The 26,591-nt window shown below is 47.5% G+C and overlaps 3 protein-coding genes across 6 annotated transcripts in view; 1 reads left to right on the top strand and 2 right to left on the bottom strand.

Annotated features, from left to right (window-relative positions):
* Positions 1-1,598: 1,598 nt before the first annotated feature.
* TXNL4B (thioredoxin like 4B) lies at positions 1,599-8,568 on the bottom strand. Its single transcript, XM_006183690.3, has 5 exons — positions 8,554-8,568; positions 8,274-8,439; positions 5,509-5,676; positions 3,974-4,125; positions 1,599-2,314 (listed from the first exon to the last, which is right to left on the bottom strand). Exons 3-5 carry the CDS (start codon positions 5,638-5,640, stop codon positions 2,149-2,151), a joined length of 450 nt encoding a protein of 149 aa, XP_006183752.1. The 5' UTR covers positions 5,641-5,676; positions 8,274-8,439; positions 8,554-8,568; the 3' UTR covers positions 1,599-2,148.
* Positions 8,569-8,712: 144 nt separating this feature from the next.
* DHX38 (DEAH-box helicase 38) lies at positions 8,713-25,758 on the top strand. 4 transcript variants are annotated; one of them, XM_032486654.1, is made up of 27 exons: positions 8,713-8,865; positions 11,015-11,354; positions 11,715-11,902; positions 12,583-12,687; positions 13,234-13,381; positions 13,524-13,642; positions 13,800-13,876; positions 14,342-14,497; positions 15,032-15,193; positions 15,394-15,501; positions 15,888-16,000; positions 16,394-16,531; positions 16,904-17,090; positions 17,236-17,421; positions 17,805-17,945; positions 18,290-18,400; positions 18,495-18,611; positions 18,800-18,907; positions 19,317-19,429; positions 20,141-20,349; positions 20,458-20,612; positions 21,059-21,214; positions 21,311-21,445; positions 21,653-21,778; positions 22,288-22,383; positions 23,804-23,925; positions 25,284-25,758. In XM_032486654.1, exons 2-27 carry the CDS (start codon positions 11,032-11,034, stop codon positions 25,366-25,368), a joined length of 3,684 nt encoding a protein of 1,227 aa, XP_032342545.1. In that variant the 5' UTR covers positions 8,713-8,865; positions 11,015-11,031; the 3' UTR covers positions 25,369-25,758. The 4 variants fall into 4 exon arrangements, with proteins under 4 accessions (XP_032342545.1, XP_014413858.1, XP_032342546.1 ...); XM_014558372.2 differs by having other exon boundaries at positions 8,713-8,963; XM_032486655.1 differs by lacking the exon at positions 8,713-8,865 and having other exon boundaries at positions 11,251-11,354; positions 13,200-13,381.
* Positions 15,176-26,591, bottom strand: part of PMFBP1 (polyamine modulated factor 1 binding protein 1) — a 243,370-nt gene continuing 231,954 nt past the window's right edge. Inside the window, exon 33 of the mRNA XM_014558373.2 lies at positions 15,176-15,236. The gene's annotated coding sequence lies outside the window, so the exon portion shown is untranslated. The remainder of the gene's footprint in view (positions 15,237-26,591) is intronic.

Raw genomic sequence — 26,591 nt, 5'->3', positions numbered from 1 at the left:
ACAACTTGTGAAAGGGGTAATAGCCAGAAACTGAGAAGTAACAGAACACAAAATAATGCCTCTCAGAATACAGTTATACCTATTTCTTCTGGTAGTATCCTCAGCACTAAGTTTTCTTGGAAAACAAACCACCTCAGTTTTCTTGAACAATAATCAGATTGTATTAAGTGGCTTCTGCTTACCACGCAGGAGGAAAATAGTAAGAGAAAACCTTAGACATGATCTCGATTCACTTATCTCCTCTGCCTTCTGCAGCAGCGCCTCCTGCTGCCCGGCTTCTCCCTTGGGTTTCAGTGACACTCCACTCTGCGTCCGCAGCTCTCTCAACACTTGTGCGGTCTCCAGCCCTTGGGCCTTCCTCCCCGGCGCCCTCTCCCGAAAATGCCCTCCCCTGTCCAGGAGTCCTTTTTATGTGGCATCTGGCATAGGGCAGGGCACACAGTATGCACTTAATAAATATTTGTGGAATGGAGAGCAACTAAGATGGGAACAACATCATAAACCAGGACTTCAGAAAAACATTCCGAAAGCCCTCAGGAGGACAGATTTGAGAACCTAATGCATGCAAGCTCTGAGTTTTTGCTGTTATCTGAACACTTCCTACACATCAAACGCTGTGTGATTAAGGCTATGAGGGATAGAAAATTCAGCCAGTAGTGACAAGCAATGAAGACGTTTTATTCTTTCATATAAGTCTGGAGGGAGGCAGGTTTAAAGTCCGCTCTGTGGCTTAGTATCATCATCAGGGACTCAGGCTCTTTTTAAATCATTCTTCTCTGCATGTTCATTTTCATCCCAGTGGTGGCCACCTCATGGTCCTAAGATGGCTGCTGCAGTGCCATGCATCATGATTTCCACAGAAGCAGGAAATGGGGGCCAGGAGAAGATGCAGTGAAAGGGTTTTGTTGTCTTATTCCTGGAGTGGCTCTCTCCTTTATCAACAAAGGCCACAGAGGTGCCCAGCAGCCTTCTTTCTACACCACGTTTGTCAGAATTAGGTTGCGTGGTCACCGCTCCCTACGGGAAAGGCTTGGAAAGGAAGCATTTGGCAAAAGGGGATGGACTTGCAGTGATAGTGTTACCTTGCACAGAACTGGTCTTCTGTCAGCAAGGAGGTCAAGAGCTGCCAAGTAGGTCACGTGGTGCTTGGCCCACCACCCTCCAGCTCTGCATCTATTCCCTTATTCTAGAAAGTCAGTACCATTGGCCCCCCCAGGAGCTTTTGAGAGCAGCAGTAACTTGCCCAAGTGGTGGCAGGTTGTGCCAGGGGACGCTGGGAGAGCAAGAATTCATCACCGAGTTATTAAAACAGGCAAATCCTATAAAGATGATAATTCTTGCTAACAACTCTGAGATGTCTTTCCAGTCTTGAGCCTTTGAAGTACAGTTTTCTGCCTCAGGAAGAGGCGGAGCTCTGGGAGAGACCTGTTCCTACTTATTAAGCTCTTTGTTTAGCTCAAATTGGGTCCTGGATGGTAAAGGTTCAAGTTCTCACTTCGTGGGTAATTTAATAATATAAAAGCTAGTAAAATGAGCAAACCAGGATATCTGTAAAATCTTGAATCAGAATGACTCCAAAATAAAACAAACTCGCCTCCTATCAGCAGAGAATTGTTTATTCCAGGAGAAACCGGGATAACAGGGACTGGAGATAGGTAGGCATGAGATAAATATGAGTAGAGGAGCGCGTGGGTTGAGGTTAATGCAGGGGGAGTGCGTGTGTACATCGAGGGTAGAAGATAAGTATTTTTGCTCTTATGGGAACTGACTTTCCGTTTTACTTGTGTGTCAAATAAACACAGTTGAATCAAACTGTACTAGCTAATGTTTGGAAGGATTCTGTATTATTTGAAAGAATAAAGAAAAGCACAATATAAAGAGAAGTTGAAATAACTGCACTGGGGAAACTGCCCAGGGCTGACGTGACTGCCTGAGGTCTGCAGCGGGTAGTGGACATGTAGGTGTCCCAGATCGTCACAGTGCCAGTCTGGTCTTCGGCTTGGGGGCCGGTATTTTCCATACACGTCAAACCTCTTCCCCGCCAGGATGCTGAACATGTTTCTGAAGGACTCCAGAAAAACAGCACAGCTGGATTCAGGTACCGCTTCATGATGTGCCTTTCTCGTCAACTTGACAGTAGTGAATGTGCTAAATGTCTTGATAGAGGAGGTCATATTTGGGAATATTCTTGGGATCAATAGGACTTTGGACAATAAGTTTTCCCCTCATTGCTCCTCGATAAATTACTTCAATCAAATCTATGAAGTCTTGTTTGGTTTTAAAACTTCCCACAAACTTAGTGTGATCTGGAGACCTAAATAGCATAGAAGAGAAACAACCTTGCTCAGAACTCTTCATAATCACTCATAAGATCTTCAGGATAAAATAAAGAGCAGCTCTGTTATTTTCTTCTTATTCTTCCGTTTTTCAGCTATAAATCTTTATTTTTTTAGAGTTGTCCATTATTGCAAAATAAAATACAAAAGCAATAAAAAGTTATACTGTTACCTTTCTTCTTGTCAGGGAGACTTTAGACACAAAGCTCGATGCTGTTTTTCCATTTGTGATTACAGAGCCCATCTGATATCACTATAACCAGGGCCAGTGGGAGAGCACGTAAGCTCTACCACGTGAAAAGCTTTCACTCCAAAATCTATTTTAATCACTTCTCAACTCATCATGAAGTAGAATTCCTGGGTGTTGGTGTGGGCTTGGTTTGTGTTGTTGGTCAGATACTGTGCAAAGTCCGTTAGTCACCGTCTCCAAGTTCTAGTCAGTTCTAGTCGTTTATACTTTTGAGTGGTGGGTATGACTTTTTTTTTTTTTTTTTAGTATTTCAAATATCAAATATGTTTAATGTAGAAATTGTTTAGGAAAAAAAATTACCAGTGAGGCCAGAGGCCACATTTTGGTATATAATTTTTCTATTCTCTGTGTGTGTGTGCATTTCTCTTTTCACAATCGAGTCGTATCACACAAGCTACCTTGTAATGAGCTTTTTTCAACTAATATATAACAAATTTCTTTCAAAATCATTAAACATTGCATCTCTAATACATTAAATTAATATCTAGTATCATTTTGTGAACATCTATATTCTAAGTATTTTGCTTTCTAAATAATGGTGGGATGAATGAGCATCTATATATTCAGTTTTGGCCACTTTTATGATGATTTTCCTTCAGATAAATTCCTGGAAATGCTGTTCCTGGGTTAAAAATTTTACATAGTTTTAAGGTGGTAAGTAGTATCATAAATCACCCTCTGAAAAGGTTCACCAAATTAATACATGTGTCAACTGTATTCTAGGAGAATAAATAGCTTCAAAACACTTAAAACAGATAGTATTTAACACTTTCAAATAAATAATGACAAAGCAGACACAGATCTAGTCAAGTGGACCCCTCGATAGCAGTAAGAAATATTACTACGGAGACGTTCAAAACAAATATTCAGTACTGGGATGCTGACTGGATAGAGTGGAGGGCATTAAAGATCTCATGTTACTTATTCTTGACAGACTTTGTTGAAGAAAGACTTCAAAATTCTCTGAGTGGCAGAAGACAGGAAACGTGGCAAAGAGAAAAGCATGACAATTTGCTGAAGGAATACTTTCATAGGTGCAGCCTACAGGTTGCACAAGTTTGAGAGCAATGACGCGTTTTGCTTTAAGTAAAATCCCTGGGAGACTTCTGAAAAGCGGCTCCATATTCCCCACTGCAGGACGCTGGGGTGCTCCACAGGCCACACTTCTCTGTCACACTTGGGTAGCAAATCAAAATTTGCCATTCATGCTGGAGACGCTCTCATTTTGCACCAGAGTTTCACAGACAAAATTAGAGAGGGCATCAGTTGAGGAAATAATACCAATATAAGACTCACACAGCCTCCATTACATGCAAATAGATAGTTACTCAAACTGCCTAGATAAAAGAAACTTTTAAGACTGGGATAACTTGTCAATCGAACTTACCCATAATCCACTTTCATATGCTGCCCATTGAAGAAAAATACAGTAGATGGAATATAACTGATATCAAAATAGTGTGTATAAACTGGAGTTTGGTCCACATCTACCAGATATATAGCAGCCATTTTACTCAAGTCAGAAGAGGTCTTAGAAAGCTGCAAATAAAGAGACAGATGTAGGTTACAGCATGAGAAGCAGCTAACGTTTCTTCCGTGAACCTTTTTACTAGAACAGTGTTTGTTCTGGGCCAAATTCCTGGGCCAAGAACCTAGCCTGTTCTGAGTTTCACATTAGACACAGTGTAACCTTACCATTCAGAGTCTGAATCACTGTTGGCAGGGTCATAAGAGGGCCTCAGGTAAGTTGTGTGAATATATATTTTTTTACTAGTTTTGATTGTAAGAAGTTTTAATAAACATTTTATGGGTTTATAAAATTCATGCTCATTTATATAAAAACCGAAACAACTCAGGAATACGTACTACACTTAAATTCCTCCAAATTTATGAAATCTCCTCATAAATGATAATTATAATAAAAATAGCAAACACATGGCACTTACTATGTGCTAAATGTTCTAAGTGCTTTATACTTGTTAGCTCATTTAATCCTTACAGCATTCCTGTGAGGTATGCATTACTATAGTCACCATTTCCTAGACCAGGAAACCGAGGCACAGGGAAGTCACCTGCCCCTGGTCACACAGCTAGTCAGCAGTAAGGATGGGATTTGAACTCAGACAGCCTGGCTTCAGAGCCGACATTCTTGATCTCTTTGATATTCCCTCCTCCTTGCTACAGCAGAGGGTATAACGTGCTGACCCCCCCGCCCCAAGCCCCCAGGGTTAACACATCACACACTCATTTATAATCACAGTAATGGAGAGTCTTACACTGGACCCACACTGTGGGTGGCAGCAACAGAAATGGTGGGTGAAGTCTTAGTCCTGGGTAAGTCTCTCTCCATAATAAACAGAGACAAGGATAAACTCCCTCTGTCCCATACTCCCCTCCCTACTCCTCAGTATGAAGATGCTCTGTGAAATCAGAGATTATCATCAGGCACACACTGGAGGCAGCACACTAGAAAAGGATATTTGCAGGCAGAGAAAACAAAGTTCAAATTTCAGCTCTGCAACTTAGTGGTTCTGTGCCTGTGGGAAGTCACCTGACCTCCCTGGCACTCACCTCCCCTCTTGGGAATAGTAACTGTAATTATCCCACTGTTGTGAGCACTTGGATAAAATAATGTTCACAGCTGTTTGTCAGTAAATTATGTTTCTGGTCTTCCATTGTCTTGTTGGTGAAACTGAGGTTTGACCGGTGCTAGTGGGGAAGGACATCCAGGACAGGTTCCACACAATTGGAGATTTGTGGGTTCTGCTCAGGGCAGGCACACCACCAGCTCTGAGTGAAAGTGTGCTAACAAATGAACTACATATCCGAGCCCTGCCTATTCCCTTTCATGTGCTTTGCAGATGTTGAAGTGAGAATGTATAAAGTTTTAATAAAAACCATTTACTCAAAAAATTCACTTACAATATCATCTAGCTGCAGGCAGACGGGGTCCTCATCTCTGCCAAACCTGAGAACCAACACCTTCTCTGCAGTAGTTTTTATCACCTGGTCTACTTCTTTTTTGCTACTCAGCTTGGGTAATAGGAAGCTCATCTTGAAATAATCAAAATATCACTCCTCAGTGTCAGCCTGAAATAAAGTTGCAATGTTTAAAGACAGATTAAGCGCCTGAGTCCTAATTAAAATTTTTTTCATTTTTTTCTTATATAAACATTGATTTTATTTTTTTAAAACTTTTTTTTATTGAGTTATAGTCATTTTACAAATTTTTAAAAAATTTTTGGAGTAGGTATCATGTGTATCTTTTTTCCAGAGGAAAAATGATTTCACACAACACAGTATCAAAAAAGTAAAAGAAACACTAAATGCACAAACTGGTGGCAAGTAAGATCATGGGTTTAAAAGAAACAATACAGAAAGGTACACTGTGAAAAGTCTCTCTCCATCTCCCCTCAACTGGCCTAGTTCCCACTGCTCTGCAAGTGGTTACCAGGCAACTACTTTCATTACTTCCTCATGTATCTTCCAGAGTTCTGTTATGCATTCACACACAAAAAACCAAAAAAACAAATATATGTTCCTATGTTTTCTCCCTGTTTTACCCAAAAGAGTGTATCCCATCAGTCAGTGTTCCAGCAGGAAAGAGAAGACGTCCTCAAATTTGGCAATTTGAAGACTTTCATTAAGGCAGGGTGTAGGGAAACTGCAGGGTGTGGTGCAGTACCCTGGGGCTAGTAACAGTGGGCATTGTTCTCACCCCTAGGCCTGGAAGGAGCCACGGGAGGCACGTGTTACCAGAACTGTGTGGCTGAGATTGCTGGACAGAGGGGGCTGCTCTATAGGAGGTTGGCTTGCAGTTCAGGGATGCAGTCACTCTCCTCCCTCTCTCTGGTCCCCTCCTAATGTTCCCACTGGCTGACTCCAACTGGACCGAAGAGGGCAGGGGAGCTGGGGAGGCAGGCAAGCCTCCTGGTCCCAGGAGCGGTCCAGAACAGTCTAGAGGAGGAGGAAGAGCGGATCTGGAGGGGCAAATGACAGATGTCCAGCACACACAATTTACCCACTCTTCTGCACACTGCACGTTACCTAACACACGAAGATCTTCTCATATCTCTATATAGAAAACTTAACACTTTTTTTTGTCACACAGGCATCCTATTTCATGCATGTACCATACTTTTTAAAGTCTTCTATTGACAGACACTTGCATTATCGAGTCCTGACTTAAAGTTTCTTGGTGTATGTCTTACGACGTGTACCTAATCACACGGCAAACAAATCAATTAAGAGTGTGTCAAAACCACACACACACACACACACACACACACACGAAACAAATCCTAAAATACTGAGCTAGAAGGAGCCCCTCATTCTCCAACTAGTTTGCTTATAGTTACACTTCTAGCTACAAGAACAAGGACTAGAATCCACACTGCCAAATTTCTAGTCCAGCATTCCTTCTATTGCAATAAACCCTATTTTTATAATTGAGGAACTTTTTGATCAAGGAATTTTATTTTTGATCATCCACGAGAGACTCCACTGAGATACTTTACATTTTGAATTCAGTTCCAAAGTTGTCTAACACTATGAAAAGGGAGGATCTCCCTTTCTTCTCTCTCTTTCCAACTCCCCCGTTTTTAGTGACAAATCACATTTTTAAGGTATAAATCACTAAAAATTCATATAGTAAATGATATTGTCCCAATAATAGGTCATACTTTAAATAAGGAAGCTGACTGCCAGATGGGACTTCAACAAATATAGGTGTCAGAACAAATTACTGATGAAAGGAGAAGTCAAAGAGAAGACGGATCTGCCCCACCACTAGAACTCTGCAGCAACTTCTGCATGTTACTGATAAAGAGAAGAAAGTGAGGGGAGAGCAAAGCTGACAAGAGGGAGCGGGAAGGTGAGGGTGTGAGACAGTGGGACTGGATTAATGTTGAAAAGAGGAGAAGGGAAACTGCGACTACACCTAAGAAAACGCCTACAGGAAAGGATATCAACAGAGGATTCACAAAAGAACAAGTACTATTGGACAAACATATTTGGAAAGTTCTGCTTTTCTAGTAAGTGAAGGAAAGCAAATGAAAAGATATACTTTAAAAAGTCATTAAATTGGCAAAGATTAAACAATAATGGCAAGGTGTGAGTGAAGGGGCAGGCGTTCATAATCCCTGCTGCAATGCAGAGAAGCAAAATTTTTCTAGAAAGAACCCTGAAATACCCATTGACTAACGATTCAATTTCTGAGAATTCCTAGTAAATAATTAGACATGTACACAAAGAGTAATGTAAGAGGTATATTTGTCACGTTTACAGTGGTGAAAAACTGGAAAGAGCCTCAAAAGCCAACAGTAGGGGATTGGTGACAAAAGGATAGTACAGTCCTGCAATGTACTGTCACTATATACTATGCTAGAGATGTACAATTCAGATACTTGAAAAATTCTCATGATAAAGAAAACAAGTTATAACACGGGAGTATACAAAGTGTACAAAACCTAAGCATATGCATATGTACATATTCACACAGAAAAATAACTAGAAATGAATATTCCCAAACATCACCAAAGGTTATCTCGTCGTGTGAAGAGACGACTGACTGACTTACATTGGGGCGGGCGTCTTTATTTTTCCCAAATACCCGACATACATATTTTTAATGATGCCTGTGATTGGGCTACTCCTGGCCCACAACTGCCAGGGAAAACGACACTTACTTTATTTGTTCAAATCCCTCCCTCTCTTCCACTTCAGGGCTGTGGGCATCTCCGACGCTTTCTCCAAAAAGCCGAGACTAGGGCAAGTCGTTTTTTCCGCTGGAACCACCTCGGCAACCCTAATCCGAAGTAACCCAGGGACTGTTGCCTAGCAACCGTCGGCCGACTATTTAAGGGGACGGAAACAGAAAAAGAAAATGCACAGGCGCAGTGATGAACGCGCGGTCGACCCCGCTCAACAGTCCAATAAGCAGAAGAGGCTATTCTAGTGACCACCCACCTGCACCGGCTCTGACCGGAAGCCTTAGGGTCACTTCCGCCCTTATTAAACCTGACGGATCTCTTTCCTTCTTCCTCTCACCTCTCGAATAGAGGCGGGGCCTTGAGTCTTAGGCTAAGCGTGATTGGTCGGAAGGAGACCCGGAAGTGTCTCTGATCAGAGTCCCAGGGGAAGACAGACTAGCCTTGCGAGCCTGGTCGCGTTCCGTCCCACACTAGGAACAGGCGGTCTCCGGGCTGCTCTCGATGGTATCTTCGGACGGATAGAAGGGGCCGCGCAAAGTATTAAGGGACAACAATGGCCGCTTTGAAGGTGAGGATTTTGGCTCTCTGAGGCGGTCTGAGCAAGCAGTGGCGGCGCCAGTACCCCAGTATCAGGGACAAAAGGTCCCGAGAGTCGGGCTTGGTGAGGTGAGTGTCCCTTCTTCTTTTCCGACCTTTCCTTCGCCAATCGTGGCAGCTCCAGGCGGCGGATATCGGTCCCTCGCTCAGGTTCAAGCCGGGTTTGTAAAGTCTTGTCCCTGTCACCCAAGTTGCTTTACACACCGTAGGGATGCTGCAAAGGTCCTGCCTGCCCCAGCCTTTTTCCTTGCTGAGCTTAGATCTTGGGCGGCCTCACTGAGGTTCAGGATGCTGCCTGGTGGGGGGGGGGGTAGTCACCCCGCTTCCTTCCTTAGACCTCCCCATTAGCCCACTCCCAGACGGAGACCAAGCCCAGCAGGGCTTCTTTGGTCTTTTTCTTCTCTATCACAGTAGTGTCTCTATCAGGCCATATCCTCTCCTAGAATGTTAACTTCTAGAAGGTCGGGATATGTGTCTGTTTTGTTCTCTATCTCTAATGCCCAGAACAGCGATTGGCTCACAGAAGGTGCTCAGTGAATGATTGCTGAATAGGTATATCCTGTGTCTTTTTTCGTTATTTTTCTCTGCCTCTTGTGGCTTCTTTGCCATTAATCCTTCTTTACAATCCAGCATTTAACTCCTTGTTTGTTCCTAGCTGCTAGTTGTCCCATCATATTCTTTTTCTGTGTTACTGGTAGCTTTCCTTACTGTCTCTAGAAATTTTTGGCTCCCTGTCTCCATTAATCAGTTTAAACTCATTCATTCATTTATTCTGCAAATATTTATTTTGCTAGGTACTGGGCATAGCAGTCAACAAGACAGACACTATTCTCTCTCTTGCATAGAATGACATTCTAAGGTTATATTTCCTAATTTAGACTACTGCTGAGCAAAGCCTGTGTATCTTATCTTCTTGTTTAGATTTCCTCTCATGAGTACAGATGTTGCCAATAGGGAGCTTTCCCTTTTCTCTTCAACCTGATGGCATTTTTCAAAATGCAACTCTTTTTTCTGGGTCCATACTATGTGTTCAATCTTTTTGGCAATGTTCTTCTATGGAGCTGTGCATGTTAATTAGAGCTGGGTGAAACATTCTAGATTCTATTGATACTCTACACCATTGACAGTTCTTTGCTTCACTGACTTGTTGGAATGAGGGAAATTATTCAGGTAGTCGGAATCAGATATGTTTATGAATAGATGGTGTACAGTGGGAGGCAAAGAGGAATTTGTTACAAGGTAGTGCCAGGAAATCTTATAGTCACCTAAATACTTTTCAGAAACACCATTTCCTAGCCTGGTGTTTCTCATCAATATTTTTCGTGAACATGAATTGTTATTAAACAGATTTTGACTGCTGTGAGGTAATTCTTTTCTATAAAACACAACTGGTCCCCCAAATCCATTAAAGTATGGATGGTAGTCTTACATGTCAGTGTCTCTGCTCTGCTGTGTCTGTAGTTTAAAGGAAGGGAGAAGAGGAAGAATTTGTGTAAAAACAATGGTGAGGAACTCAATCAGGCTATAGGAGCACAGCAGATGAAATAATGTAACAATGATATTTTGTAACTGTGTAACTTTACAGCCTATTTTCACATACACTTTCTTGTTTGATTCTCATAGTAACCCCTTAGATTAGAGCACAAAGTATTTCCATTTTGCAGATACAGAAATTATGCCAAGATTAAGTTTCTTGCTTACAATCATACTGGTAGAAAATGTCAAGAGCCTGGGTTCTAGTTGAGGTTTCTGATTTCAAACCTAGCAGTGTTTTCCCTGTGCTCCCTCTGTAGATGCCGTCATGCTCTAGTAAGTGTCCCTTAGTGGGGTCTCTTCTTGCTTGGATGATACTGTCTTGGATCCTGGTGTGTGTGTGTGTGTGTGTGTGTGTGTATGTGTATATGTGTATCCCTGATGTGTGTTGGGGTGGGTGTAGGAAGATCTTTTGAAATTGTCAATGATTTGATGGCCAGGTCTTGGCAAGAGGTAACTGAAGGAATTCTGGTCTTGATGGGGAGGTCAACCCCCCAATATACATATAACTACAGTTACTCTGGCATTTGCAGAGCCAAGCCTTTTCCCTTATGTCTAATATCAGATGATTTGTTTTCCTTCCACAGAAGTCCCAGAGCCTGTCATGGAGGACAGCAGTGAGGATGCCTCAATCCATCGATTAGAAGGCACTGATGTGGACTCTCAGGTTGGCGGTCTTATTTGTAAGACCAAAAGTGCTGCTAGTGAGCAGCATGTCTTCAAGGCCCCTGCTCCCCGCCCTTCATTGCTGGGACTGGACTTGTTGGCTTCCCTGAAAAGGAGGGAGAGAGAGGAGAAGGATGATGGGGAGGACAAGAAGAAGTCCAGAATCTCTTCCTACAAGGACTGGGAAGAGAGCAGGGATGACCAGAGGGATGCCGAGGAGGAGGGCAGTGACCAGGCTGGCCGAAGCAGCCGAAAAGACAGGTAAAGGCCTTAGGGTGGGTTGCCCTGAAGGGAATGAAAATGGAGGCCAGAAAATAACATCCTATGTTTATCTCTCAGTTTTCTTGTTGGACATTTAGGACTTTATGATATTACTATAACTCTGTAACATTGAGAGTAGCTAGGAATTGGTATTTTCTTCAGATTTGGGGGAACATTCAAAGGTGACCGAAGAGTAAATGATGGAGGTTAGAAATGCTTATGGTTGTCACCACATACAAGCCTGCTGTACCAGGGAGATAAAGTGGAAAAGGTCAGGTTGCTTGTTTGGCACAACCAAAGGTTTGGGGCAGGTTTTTCATCCATGGAAGAGCCTTTTACCCGCTGCCCTTCCTGTTTCAGACATTATCGATCTGCTCGGGTAGAGACCCCATCCCATCCTGGTGGTGTGAGTGAAGAGTTTTGGGAACGCAGTCGGCAGAGGGAGCGGGAGAGGCGGGAACATGGTGTCTATGCCTCGTCCAAAGAAGAAAAGGATCGGAAGAAGGAGAGGTCTCGGGATCGAGACTATGACCGCAAAAGAGACAGAGGTAAACTGCTCAGCATGGTTCCTAGTGCCTGTTAAGCATCTGAATGAACATGTCAGCCTTTTTCCCACTGTGGGAGTTTTTATAACACCCATTAATTAGGGAGCTGTATTTGCATACTGTCAGCCTGGTTGTTTTTGACCTTGTTTGGTATTGGGATTAGCAGGCAGTTGAAGAAAAGTGCCATTACTTGCAAAATAGCTGCCTTGCTTGAGTATATAGTCCTCGTTTTATTGAGAAAATTGGTGATGAAAGTGATAATGGGTAATACGTTTGAGAAACCAGAGTTGACAATAGTGTTGGCGAGAAGGAAAGGACAGTGCTGTGGAGCAAAGTTGGACATAAATGAAATCCAATGCTGGCTTTCCTCAGTATTAGTTTAAGTCCTATAGCTTATAGGTTTGTAACTATTAAACTGCTATTCACTATAGACTTGTAATTATTCTTGTTTGAATTCTTGCAGGAAATAACTGTTACTGTGAGTTTGACACTTTCTAGCCAGTAACTAATTTTTGCCCTTGAAAGAATGGGGAGATGTGAGTTTCAGGAGCCCCTGGATCGCATTAGAGCAGTGAGGTTGCACCTGTGAGTGAGTGGGGAGGCCTGTCCTTTCTCTAAGGTGAAGATGGGTGGAAGTTAGGATGGGACACCGTGTTTTCTGAGCTCTGCCTGACTCTTGACAGATGAGCGGGATAGAAGCAGGCACAGCAGCAGATCAGAGCGGGATGGAGGGTCAGAGCGCAGCAGCAGAAGAAGTGAACCTGAGAGCCCACGACACCGGCCAAAAGGTGGGCCAAACTGCTTGTGGCGGTCTGTGAGGGTCACAAGTATGAGAGGCAGGGTGAGGGGCTCCCATCCTCAGTGGGATTGGGTGAGAATTCCTGATTCCACCATGAACTTCTCAGAATACTTGGTTCTGAGTCAGTTGATTCATTCGGGAAGGCTGTGGACTTCTCTGTCGAGACGGAAATGCTCCCTCAACATGACTGGCGTTTGCTGAATGGGCAGTTTTCCAAATGACAGAAAAAAATAGGGAGCCGGTGGGGGCAGAAGAAGGATTTATTATAAAGAAATATGTATATTCAAGAGAGATGTTTGCAGAGATAAATGGGATATTCCTTAAAATGTTGTTATAAACACAGATGAAAACTGGACCATTAAAATTCGTATTATTTTTAAAAGCTGTCAAAACTACCTTATCCATTACAAAGAGGTGCAAAGTTTATAAATAGTGAAAGAAAGAAACTTGGGAAACTGACTTTCACCTAATGGTTCTTGAGCCATGTCTTAGTGAGATTAGATGTCTCCTGTGGATGTGTCTTCTGTGGCCCCAGATGCAGCCACCCCTTCACGGTCTACCTGGGAGGAGGAGGACAGTGGCTATGGCTCTTCAAGGCGCTCGCAGTGGGAATCGCCCTCCCCAACGCCTTCCTATCGGGATTCTGAGCGGAATCATCGGGTGTCCAGTCGAGATAGGGACAGGTGATGTTCTGAGCAGAGCAGCCCAGGTTCCCTGGATGGGTGACACAGGGTGGGTGTGATTTGGGCTGGGAGGCCAGATGGTGGCTAGGAAACAGGTCTCTGCTTAGCGATGTTTAGTGAGACTGGTTGTACTGTTTCCCAGGTCTGTGAGGAGCAGGTACTCAGATGACACACCTCTGCCAACCCCATCCTACAAATACAATGAGTGGGCTGATGACAGAAGGCACCTGGGGTCCACCCCACGTCTGTCCAGGGGCCGAGGTAAGGCAGGGTAGAAGTAGGAGGCAGGAAAGTGGGGGAGATAATTCTAGTGGGGCTGAGCATAGCTGTGCTGGGGCTGTGTGGCTCAGCAGGTCTGCTGAGGCCACTGGGGTGAGCTGAGGCCGTGCAGACAGACCCACTACATGTTCTCCCTCAGGAAGACGTGAGGATGGTGAAGAAGGAATTTCATTTGACACAGAGGAGGAACGGCAGCAGTGGGAGGATGACCAGAGGGTAAAAACTACATCTCAGGGGAACTGAATGGGGGGTGGTGGCCATCTGTGGGTGAGTGGGTGACAGGGCTGTCAAAGCACCAGGGCCACGAATGACACTCTAGTGGATGGGACAGTCTCAGGGTGGCTGAGCCATGTTCAGTCACGAAGCTCTGGAATCTGTTTCTGGAGGCGCAGCCTATGTGGGGGAACTTCTCACCTGACGCAGGTCAGACCTACCATTTTTAGTTGTGTGCTGGTGCCACCGTGTGGTACATCTAAGAAGTGCTGTCACAGTGGGCTGCCCTCTGAACCCTGCTTCTCCAGGTGGCTCATCTTCCCGCAGGTTGGCCTCTTCTGCACCTGTCACCAGGGTTGCTCCACTGCTCAGTGACTTCTTACCAAACATCTCCTTCCCTTCTGGCCACGTCTTGCACATAAACTTGACCTGGCGCTTGTTCTCATTGCTGTGTCCCTCACGCTGCAGCAAGCTGACCGGGACTGGTACATGATGGATGAGGGGTACGATGAGTTCCACAACCCCCTGGCCTACTCCTCCGAGGACTACGTGAGGAGGCGGGAGCAGCACCTGCATAAACAGAAGCAGAAGCGCATTTCGGCTCAGCGGAGACAGATCAATGAGGTGAGGCCGCCCACAGTAGTCGGAGCACGTTCAGCTGGTGAAGTGGCAGGTCACGTGCACCGCCGACAGCACAGCCTGTCTCCCTGCCACTGAAGTAACAGAGGTCAAGACACCTCTGGAGGTAGAGGGGTGGGCTGTAAGCCCTTAATAGCTTAAAAAAACCCAACCCAGATCATAACTTCTCTCTTTTGCAGTCCTTCCTGGGGAGGTGCTGTTGATAGGAAGTCAGAGGGTGGGACCTGGCTCTGTGGTCTGTGTCCTTTGTGTCTCTGAGTGGGGGTGGGGGCAGTCACCATCTGTGTGTTGATGTAGAGGTTCTGACTTACACATAAAGGGCTGTCCTTTGGAAAAAGTACCACAGGTGACTTGGGATCAGCGACTCTTCTGTCTGTGGAGCCACAGGTAGAGAGGCCCGTGACGTCTCTGTGGCCCCTGTACCCCTTCTGTCAGGACCTGATACATGGACTTGCTGGGACCTTTCAGGACGACCTCGTGGCTGCAGTCTGAGTGTGGCCTCCTGTTGTGTCCTCACAGGATAACGAGCGCTGGGAGACCAACCGCATGCTCACCAGCGGGGTGGTCCATCGGCTGGAGGTGGACGAGGACTTTGAGGAGGATAGTGCAGCCAAGGTGCATCTCATGGTGCACAACCTGGTCCCTCCCTTTCTGGACGGGCGCATTGTCTTCACCAAGCAGGTGAGGTTCCTCTGTGGTCTGGGCGAGGAGAGCTCAGAGAGACCTAAAGTGGAAAAAGAAAGAAAGAAAAAGGAAAAGAGGAAAAAAGGCCCATGTCAACAGGGTAGCAGCCCCTCATTTACTAGGGCCGGTATGAGTGGACCTTCTTGCTGAGTTTGATGATCAGTGGGGAAGTTCTTTTTTCCCTCAACCTCTTGCAGCCAGAGCCTGTGATTCCAGTCAAAGATGCCACTTCTGACCTGGCCATCATTGCTCGAAAAGGCAGTCAAACAGTGCGGAAGCACAGGGAACAAAAGGAACGCAAAAAGGTTGGTTTCTTGTCCTCTGGGGCCAAGGAGTCTCTGTGTGTGTGTGTGTGTTTTTTTTTTTTTCCTTTCTTCTTCTTTTTAAAGATTGTTTCACCTCACAGGTAGGGTTCTTTTTGGCAGTTAGAGGACACTCAGAGAGCAAGAATCAGCCCTCAGGGGAGGGATTTGCATTCCTCCCTCAGGGCCTCAGTTAAGGCAGCCAGGGGCCTGGTGTCTCGGAGCTTAGAGCTCGAGGCAGAAGACTGGAAGGCCCAGCTCGTCAATGCTGCTGCCGTGTGGGAATGTCCCTCCTGCCAGATGAAGTCTTTTGCCCAATGGGATTGATTTTCCATTGACTGCAGTCGTGTCACAGGATAGAGCTGACTGATGTTTCTTGTCTTTTTCAGGCTCAGCACAAACACTGGGAACTGGCTGGAACCAAATTGGGAGATATAATGGGCGTCAAAAAAGAGGAAGAGCCGGATAAAGCTCTGACCGAAGATGGTAAAGTGGACTATAGGTAGGAGTCTTGCCAGCACTTGTGCTGAAATTGCCCGAGGTTGTTCTGTACAAGGTAATGACTTGTGGATTTCAGCTCCTCTTCTGGCTGAACTCTTTCAGGGCAGAGGATTTTCCCATTTGCTAATCTTAACTCCTCTGAGCTGTATGCAGCTGTCTGTCTGGGGGTGTTCATTAGGTTGCGGATGACGGATTCTCAGACAGCAGTCTGGTCCCTTAGGCCAGAAAAGATGAGCAGCACCTCAGATTGCCTGGCAGCTCTAGCATCTCAAAGATGTATTGCATATTTGAAGCAGTTCTCACTTTTGGGTGTCAGAAGAAAGGCAGTATCCCAGTCAGGAAGGAAGATGCAGGAAACTGTGCAGGACGCTGAGAGGCTGCTGTGTGTTCTCAGGACAGAACAGAAGTTTGCAGACCACATGAAGAAAAAGAGTGAAGCCAGCAGTGAATTTGCAAAGAAGAAGTCGATTCTGGAGCAGAGGCAGTACCTGCCGATCTTTGCGGTGCAGCAGGAGCTGCTTACGATCATCAGGTGACTCCGTCCGCCCTGGGCCGGGATTCCAGTGTTGAGCTGGGGGTCCTGTGTGTCCTTTCTCCTGTGTGCACGCTGTAGCTCCTTTTCTTTTGGGCATTATATCTGATGGAGAAGGGGAAGGATTTTTTCCCTGACCTGGGTGCCCTGGGCTACTCTGCATGAAGTAAGCAAGACGGCATTGTTTTGTTTTAGCTCACTTGTTTAAACCTTACTGTCTTCTAGACTTTTCCAGGGGTGTTTCAGTGTAAGACTGTTTTCCCAGGGAAACCCTCCTCTCTAAGCAAGCAGGCTCCTTGGATAGCTAGAGGTGGGGATAGGAGGTGACCTCCCACTTGGGCTGATTCACCCGTTGTCTTCTCTCTCTTGCAGAGATAACAGCATTGTGATCGTGGTTGGGGAGACAGGGAGTGGTAAGACCACTCAGCTGACCCAGTACTTGCATGAAGATGGTTACACGGACTATGGGATGATTGGGTGCACCCAGCCCCGCCGTGTGGCTGCCATGTCAGTAGCCAAGAGAGTCAGTGAAGAGATGGGGGGAAACCTTGGCGAGGAGGTGAGTGGGCAGGAGGGCTGAGCTTTGTAGTTATTACCTGGTGGCTTCCTTTATCTGAGCTGATCTGTTGAGAATTGGGCCCAGCTCGGGGTGTGCTGGTGGTGAGCTGGTGTCCAGAGCTTCTGAGCCTTCTCTTGGCCTCCAGGTGGGTTATGCCATCCGCTTCGAAGACTGTACCTCAGAAAACACCTTGATCAAGTACATGACTGACGGGATCCTGCTGCGAGAGTCCCTCCGGGAAGCGGACCTGGATCACTACAGTGCCATCATCATGGACGAGGCCCATGAGCGCTCCCTCAACACTGACGTGCTCTTTGGGCTGCTTCGGGAGGTGAGGGCTGCGGGTCCACCCCTCTGTGCCTGTGGGGCTTGGACCAGTGCGCTGCTAGGAGGCTCTCTGGGCACACTGGGGTCTAGCCTGGAGAAGCCGAGGGGTCTGTGGAGGGGTCTCTGACCTGCCAGAGCTTCCTCTGAGGCCCCTGGCTGTGGGGTTCAGACCCAGTGTTGCGGTTTACTCTGTTCCTGCTCAGCTCAGTGACTCATGGTTCTCCTGGCTGTGGCTCCGTGGATTCAGTCTACACAGTTGTTATGAATCTAATGATCCAGTTTGTCAGCTTTTGCTTCTGTTTCATTTGGAAGTGATGCTGATGAGACTAGAGGATGGAAGTCATGGGTCCCAAGCCTATGGGGAAGCCTCTTACCGACTTCTCTTAGGTGGTGGCTCGGCGCTCAGACCTAAAGCTCATTGTCACATCGGCCACTATGGATGCAGAGAAATTTGCTTCCTTTTTTGGGAATGTCCCCATCTTCCATATCCCTGGTCGTACCTTCCCTGTTGACATCCTCTTCAGCAAGGTACTGAGGCCCTTCTTTTGAACCTGACCCTGACCTCTGATGAGGAGCCAGTTCGGGGCTGTGGGGTGGGGTACTGAGTTGGAAGAGGTTTTGTGGTAATGGTGGGAACCTGCAGCTCCAGTGCTCAGAGGGGAAGGACTACTTCTGGGGAGGTTTTGTTTTATTGTTTCTTTGGAGTGGAAGTGTGGGGCCTGGGGAGGGCAGTCAGGCCCATTTATAGGTGCAGCAGTCTGAGTTCGCCGGCTCTAGTCCCAGAGCACGGGCTGGGCTGCAGGTTCAGAGGGGTGCCTGGCCTGCCTTCGCCTCAACGCTCTCTTCTGATGGTGTTCCTGGCTGGTTTGCAGACCCCGCAGGAGGATTATGTGGAGGCCGCAGTGAAGCAGTCCCTGCAGGTGCACCTTTCAGGGGCCCCTGGGGACATCCTTATCTTCATGCCTGGCCAAGAGGACATTGAGGTGCGTGTCTCAGCCACAACTGTGAAGAATGGGTGTATCCTTTGTGTGAGAGTTCGGGGCCATGCTGTCTCACGGCTCCTCTCTGTGCCCTCAGGTGACCTCAGACCAAATCGTGGAACATCTGGAAGAACTGGAGAACGCGCCCGCCCTGGCCGTGCTGCCCATCTACTCTCAGCTGCCTTCTGACCTCCAGGCCAAAATCTTTCAGAAGGTGTGACAGCAAGAATGTCTGTTTTGGGTCCCTACTCTGGGGTCCCCCTGAATTCCCCCAAAGGAGGGCAAGAGAAGGGAGGGTGTTACTTTTCCACAGGAGTGGGGTGTGCTCTTCTCCCTGTGGGGGTCTTTCCTTTACCCGAGGGCCTACAGCCTTCCCTCCCTGCACATCCTGTCTGGCTCCAGGCTCCAGATGGTGTTCGGAAGTGTATCGTTGCCACCAACATTGCTGAGACATCTCTGACTGTTGATGGCATCATGTTTGTTATCGACTCTGGTTATTGTAAACTAAAGGTAAGAAGAGGTACAGGCACTGGGGCTCTGGGCCTTCACCCAGAGGTAGCTCATCCAAGGGGGTGGGAAGGCAGGCCCTGGGTCCTTGGCCCTTGAATGAGGATTGCTTATGGAAGTGATGGGATGTTTCAGAGCCTAACGTTTATTGAGTGCTGACTTTGCCATGAGCTTGATTCATTTAATCCTTGTGATAACTTGAGGTAGACAGTTTAAATAATGCAACAGAGGTCATGGAGCTGGTGTTCACAGGGAAATTTCTTGTGGTTCCTGGTTCCAAAAGATGGCTGCTTGCATTGTTAAGACACTTCCCTTTGTAATGTGTAGCAACCAGGGTTTGTCTCTGTCTCAAGGCTGCTTCCCTTTCTCCCCTCAGTCTGTCCTTAATCAGGTGTTTGTTGCTGCCTCCTAGGTCTTCAACCCCAGGATTGGCATGGATGCTCTGCAGATCTACCCTATCAGCCAGGCCAATGCTAATCAGAGGTCAGGGCGAGCCGGCAGGACGGGCCCAGGTCAGTGTTTCAGGTAGGAGCCCTGTGCTAGCCTGCTTTCCAGGGTGGAGCCCAGGCTGGGGCAGACAGGTTTGGACTATGATCCAGCAGAGGGATGCTGCCCCTAGCGCTGGTCCTGAGGCTGGCGACCGACAGCGGGGCTGCCACTTGTTAGTTCTCTCATCACATGCTGCTGAGTGGAAGAAGTCACCTTTCCAGACAGCCCTGAGGTCTGAGCCACCTTGGGTTTTAGGAAGACCCATGTTAAATGTACCTGCAGCGGAAGACCGGTAATTACAGTATGCCTCCTCTCAGTATGAATTTGAACAAATCATATCGTTGGTTCTTTTTTACCTCTTCCTCCAATTATTATCTCTCGTTTTTGTTCTGATTTTTAAAAATAATATATTCATTATAGAAATTCAGAAAATACAGAAAAATATGAAGAAAAACCCCAGCCATAATTCTAGTCCCAGGCTCACTGGTTCCAGAAATGAAGCTGTCACATAGGAGACCAGCAGAAGGGTGAACTGGCAGAACTGTTTTGAATAGGTGGAAATTCGTGATTCAAAGGGGGAGGTGGGGGGAGAAATGAAGACTTCTTACCTGTGGCTTTTACCTGCACTGGCTGTTCTGGGTGCACGTGCCCAGCGCCGGTTCCCGTGCAGGCAGCTGGGTGTGTTCAGGGCGCTCAGCCAGGCAGCATGGTGGAAGGTGCGGCAGGACTGGGTCTTCTTCCCGGCAGGCTCTACACTCAGAGTGCCTACAAGAACGAGCTCCTGACCACCACGGTGCCTGAGATCCAGCGGACCAACCTGGCCAACGTGGTGCTGCTGCTCAAATCCCTGGGGGTGCAGGACCTGCTGCAGTTCCACTTCATGGACCCGCCCCCAGAGGACAACATGCTCAACTCCATGTATCAGCTCTGGATCCTCGGGGCCCTGGACAACACAGGTGTTGCGGGTCTGGGAGCCGGGCAGGGCGTCGTGGGCTCTGGCGCCTGGGCTCTTCCTCTTACCACGCCGTATCTGTTGACCATCTGGGTTTGTTCCTCTCTTCCAGGTGGCCTGACCTCGACTGGGCGTCTGATGGTGGAGTTTCCACTGGACCCAGCCCTGTCCAAGATGCTCATTGTGTCCTGTGACATGGGCTGCAGCTCCGAGATCCTGCTCATTGTCTCCATGCTCTCGGTCCCAGCCATCTTCTACCGGCCCAAGGTGGGAGATGCTGTCCAGCTCCTCTCTTCCCAGAGGCCTGGGAGGGAAGTGGGCTCCAGAAAGGTCGAGAGAGGGGAGTAGACCCTGTCTGTGTATTATTAGGATGGAATGGAGGAGCAGGAATCAAAGTTTTCAAAAAGTGATTTTGCTGTTTCATGTTAAGCAGGTTGGGGTAGGGGAAGGGGTGGGCTAGCTCGGTGGTTCTCAGGGAGTGTTCTGGAAATTTGCAAGAGCATTTTTTTCTAGTATGGTTGTGCCTGAGTCCTCATGTTGCAGAATAAATATTTTTGTTATACATGAGTTTATTTTCCTTATATCATCAAGGCACTGTATTGATGTTTTTTGGGTTGCGTGTGTGGGTAGGTGATAGTGTGAGAACCTCCAGGCTCTTCTCAGTGGGCCTGGATTTCCGTGTGCTTGGAGTAAAGGTCCTTTTACCTTCCTAGGGCCGAGAGGAGGAGAGTGATCAAATCCGGGAGAAGTTTGCAGTCCCTGAGAGTGACCATCTGACCTACCTGAATGTCTACCTTCAGTGGAAGAACAATAATTACTCTACCATCTGGTGTAACGATCATTTCATCCATGCCAAGGCCATGCGGAAGGTGGGGGCAGTGGCCCAGAGAAGCAGGATGTCGGTAAGAGGGGTGGGAGGCAGGGGAAGAAGGGCTCCCTTCTTGCCTGCCCGTGTCCTGCTCTAGGTCCGGGAGGTGCGGGCTCAGCTCAAGGACATCATGGTGCAGCAGCGGATGAGCCTGGCCTCGTGTGGCACCGACTGGGACATTGTCAGGAAGTGTATCTGTGCTGCCTATTTCCACCAGGCAGCCAAGCTCAAGGTGAGCCCAGAGGAGCCTGGAGGAACTATGGCCTCTTCCTGGCCTGACACTTTGTACGAGGGCTGGTTTCTTCCTTTCTCATTGTACAGTCCTACACATCTGGGCTTCCCCCTCAAAGCCTGTGTCAAGACAGTGTTGAGGGGTCGGGTAGCTGCCCAGATGCACAATGTTTTGCTGCTGTGGCTACCTGTTAGGTCTCTTCCCTAGGGAATCGGAGAGTATGTGAATATCCGGACAGGCATGCCCTGCCACCTGCACCCCACCAGCTCCCTCTTTGGAATGGGCTACACCCCAGACTACATAGTCTATCACGAGTTGGTCATGACCACCAAGGTGAGTCTTTTCCGAGGGAGCTTGTATAACATAGGCCCGCCTGGCTGGGCCGGGCCTTTGTGACCCTTCACTGCCTTCTAGGATGGGCTTTGAGCTTGGGAGGCTTGAGGCCACATGCGCTGCTTTGAGGGGAGCTGAGCTTGGTTCTCAGTTGGGGGTTTGGGGAAGGTTATACAGAGTCAACCTCTGGATTACAGCGGCCTCGGCGGTGACAGCAGGATTCTGCTTGCTGCCTGGGACAAGCAACTCCTTTTGGTGGTGTTAGAAGGGTTTTCTAAGGCTCTGGGTCTTTTCTCTTGGACACTAGGGGGCTTTTTCTGAAGCATGGAGGAACTTGGATGGGAGAAGAGATCAGAATTCCAATTTCTGGGGCTCTCCTTGCCTTTTTAGCCTCCCAGGGCTGGGGGTAGGGCCCTTCCCACACAGCTCCTATTTGGGGAATGGCTCTGGGAAGGACAGCTCAAAGCATTGGTCCTGTGACCACTGCTCTGTGGCCCTTCTGCCTGCAGGAGTACATGCAGTGTGTGACTGCTGTGGATGGAGAGTGGCTGGCAGAGCTGGGCCCCATGTTCTACAGCGTGAAACAGGCAGGAAAGTCTCGGCAGGTAAGGATCCTGCACTTTTCCGTGGAGGGTCTGTTTGCCTCTGGGATCCATTTCCTTGTCAGCCTGGTATTAAGGACACATCATAATCTGACTCCCCCTCATTTCTCTCTCAATCATAGAGGCTGTGATCCTGGCAGGCTGGCCTGTGTGATTTCCCCCCACCCACTCCAGTTATTTGATCTGCTGTACCTTAAAAAAAAAATTATGGAAAAATCCAGATATTCATAGAAGTGGAAAAAGAATATAATGAGCCACAAATTCCTCAGCTAGCCTCCATAATTACCTACATTCTATCAGTCTTGTTTCTCTCATTCCCACCCTCCTCCATACACATCAGGTTTTTTTGGAATATTTTAAAGCATATCTCAGGCATTGTGTTTTTTCACCCATAAATTCTTAAAAACGTGTCTTTAAAATGACTTTAAAAAAATAAAATGTAACTTCCATGCTGATACCACTCAATGGAATTAATCCTTAAAGTTGCTTGAGTCTCTAGTCCTTATTCAGATTTCCCTTTTTAGCTCAAAGATAATTTTTTATAATTGATTTGCTTGAATTAGGATCTGGACATTGAAATTTCTCATTGTATATATTAAGTCTTCTCTTCTAGAACAAGCTCTGCCCCTATTCTTTTTTTTTATGGCTTTTATTTATTGAAGAAAGCAGCTCATTTATCTTGTAGAATGTTCCATGTTCTGTTTTGGGGCTGACTGCTTCCTCAAGGTGCTGTTTAACTTGTGCCACTATCTCTTGTGTTTTCTGTAAGCTAGTAATTAATACACAGGTTTGGCTAGATTCAGGTTCAGCAGTTTTGGGTAAGGGTGCATGAGTGCTGTGAACTTCCTTTTAGATCCTGTCAGGAGGCACATAAAGTCTGGTGGTCCTACTTTTGATGACTCTAAGATTGCTCACTGGTTCCCTCTGACCCCTCCATTATCAGTTCTCTCCCTACTCCTCGGTCTCCTGATGCTCTGGTGTCCATCGGGGGCCATCGCCTGGATTCATTGTGTAGGTTGCATAATGTTGCAGACTATTGCTTCCCCCTCTTCTCAGCATAGTCCTCCCTGCACTGGGCCTGCACACGCCTTCCTATGTCCGTTCTCTCCAGCCGGAAGTCATGTCTTCCCTATTTCCTATACTTCCTGGCACGGTTGTGAACTTGCTAAGAGCATGTAAGCACTTACTGAATTGAGTGGAGGGCTGAAGGATGGCAGGGTTAGGACTGAGTTGTCCAATATCCATCTTGAGTCAGTGAGAAGAACAGGCCTCGGCCCTGGTGCTGGGGCACGGTGCTGCATGTCCCTGCCTCTGGGAGCTGGTGCAGTCTATACAGCACCTGGCTTGCAGCAGGGAGATGGGTGCAGATCCAGTCTCCTCACTCGCTGGTCCTCAGTGACCCTGGTACCTCTCTGTTTTCTAGGAGAACCGCCGACGGGCCAAAGAGGAAGCATCTGCCATGGAGGAGGAGATGGCTCTGGCCGAGGAGCAGCTGCGGGCCCGGCGGCAGGAGCAGGAAAAGCGCAGCCCCCTGGGCAGTGTCAGGTGAGCTGGGGCCTTGGGACCCTGGCTGGGATGGAGCCCACCTGCTGGACAGACCAGGCTCTGAGGCAGGGTCGTGATTTAAGAGAAGTTAAATGTGTAGAGGTGAATTGGTGACTGGTTGACTGGTTGCATGTGGAGATGGGAGGACTTCCGGACACACTTTCAAGGGTTAGTGATAACAGCTGCAACTCCTGGTCACTGTCTGTACAGGAGGTGGGCTGGAGCAGCAGAGTAGGTCCCACAGCTTTCTCGACAGGCTAGGGCTTGGAAACCACAGTGGAGTGGTACAGAGAGCCTTGGGCTCCTGTGTCTGTGCTGGTGCCTGGAGTTAGGTCAGACTGCACAGGTGAAGGGCACAGCCCTCTCTGTAAGACTGCCTTCACCCCAGTCACCACCTGCAAGTTGGGTACCCAAGGTCACCCTAACTTCTGACCAACTCATTACATGGTTTCCCATGGCCTTTCTCAGGTTTGATGATTTGCTTGAACACCTCGCAGAACTCAGGAAAGTACTATACTTAGGATTACAGCTTTTTTTTTTTTTAAATAGCAAAAGGACACAATCAGAATCAGCCAAATGGAGAGATGCATAAAGTGAGGTCTAGGAGGGTCCCATATGTGGAGCTTCCTTTGTCCTCAGGGCCACATTACCCTCCTGGCACGTTGATGTGTGACAGTACACAGAATATTGCCACCAGGGAAGCTCACTTGAGCTTTGGTGCCCAGAGTTTTATTGGGGTTTCATTTCATAGGCATGTGGATTGAATCAGCACCCCTGTGTTGACTTAGTCTCCAGCTGCTTTTCCCTCTCCAGAGGCTGGGCAGATAGCACAAGGCTCGAAGCACAGCCCTCTAGTCACATGGTTGGTTTTTTTGGCCTGGGCAGCCACCATCCTGATTCAATCTCATTTGCATAAACTATCAGATGTGGTCTGAGGGGCCCACCATGAATAACTGAGACACTCCAGTCCCTTGGGAAATTCCAAGGGTTTAGAGATTACCTCCAGGAATTGGGGACAAAATCCAGCCAGTGTCTTTATTACACAGCTGGAGTGGTGCCTTGGTGAGGTGGATGGAAGGCTACCTCCATAGCTCACCTAGGAGATACGAAAAGAGGTTTTTAAAAAAGAGTCCATCTTATGACATGCCTTAGTGGATATCAGAAAGAGGTGATACCTTATTCTGCTCTAATCACAAATGGGGAAGGCAAGGGGGTGGAGGTGTGCTGGGGGAGAAGACCCTTCAGCCCCAGAGTCTGCTCACACAAAGTTAGAAACAGCAAGGCCTCAGGCTCCTCGTCCTACTGTGTATCCTGGTTGGAGTGAGTAGCAGTGTGATTCCTAACTCCTGTGTTTCCAGGTCCACAAAGATCTACACTCCAGGTCGGAAAGAGCAAGGGGAACCCATGACCCCTCGCCGCACACCAGCCCGCTTTGGGCTCTGAGCTGAGGCTGTCCCTGCAGTGGTGGGGAGCCAGGTGTTGCGTCCCGAGCCACGTGGCTGGAGCGCCCAGGCCTGCCGACAGAACCCTTCTGTCTGTGTGCTCTTATCTGTGTACATCATGGCTCTGGGCAACCTGCTGAGGCCAGGCTCTGCCACAGAGGAAGGAGGAGTTCCTTGGTGCAGGTGTCAGGCTGCAGAGCGGCTGTCAGGACCACGAGAGGTGGCCGGACCCACCACATCCAAATAAACTCTCCCCGGGACACTTGGTGTATAAATGACACAGCCATGACTGTCTTTTAAAATTCTTGTGTAAAGCAGCACGATAGACCTAGACCTGTAATTTGGTTATAATTCAGGATTTGGAAATAAATTTATTGTTTGTAAAATGTTATTGCATTTCTGACTGTTCCCTTCCCCTCACTGCCCTAAATCACACAGTAGAGGACAGGCAGAACCTGGCCTGACTTTCCTCAGATGGATCCTCTTAGAACCTTAGCTTGCCCTTATTTCTGTTCTCCAGGAGGCAGTGCCTCTTAGAGGAGAGGTTGGCAGGTGGGACCCAGCTGACAGGAAAGGAGAATGGCCTGGGGCAGCCGCACAGGGAGCAGGGTGGTGGGGGGTGAGGGGGCAAGCTCTGAGGGTGCCCAGCTGTTCCTAAGGCTGGCAGGCCCGGGCAAGGCTGGATGCGGGGGCCGAGAAATAGGAAGGTGAGCAGCCGCCCACCCTCTGCCTGGGTGGGTTGGCTGATCTATTGCTCAGAATAGCAGAAGTTTCTACCACTATGTATTGTGTGTTGATAGAAAACAGTGTAAAGTGTTGCTTACTGGTTTTCACATAAAGGATGATCTTTAAACTGGAATTCTTAGTCTTTTCTCTTGTTAAGCAGCCTCTACAGTTTGCTGACGACTTTTTTGGCATTTGACCCTCTGTGTCACCCCTGGTCCTTATTTTGTGATTCCCTAGGGCTGGGGTCCTGCCAGGTGTACTGTTGGGAGGTCCTGTGTTGGGGCTGAGTCCCCGACAAGGCTTGGGGCTCAGAAGCACCTGGATACTGGGCCAGTGCCCAGTGTGAACCCCAAGGTCCCTGGCTCACGCTCCTATTAGCTCTCCTCTGTTTCTCACTCTGTTCCTGGGATTTGAATTTCTGTTTGTTATAAATCAATATAAGTTAAAATTTAAGTCAATTTTACGGAAGGGTTTGCAAGCAAGGCTTTGCCAGCCAGC

Source organism: Camelus ferus, chromosome 9 (genome assembly GCF_009834535.1).
Source record: "Camelus ferus isolate YT-003-E chromosome 9, BCGSAC_Cfer_1.0, whole genome shotgun sequence".
Lineage (NCBI taxonomy): Eukaryota > Metazoa > Chordata > Mammalia > Artiodactyla > Camelidae > Camelus > Camelus ferus.
This window is presented reverse-complemented; position numbering and strand designations above follow the sequence as displayed.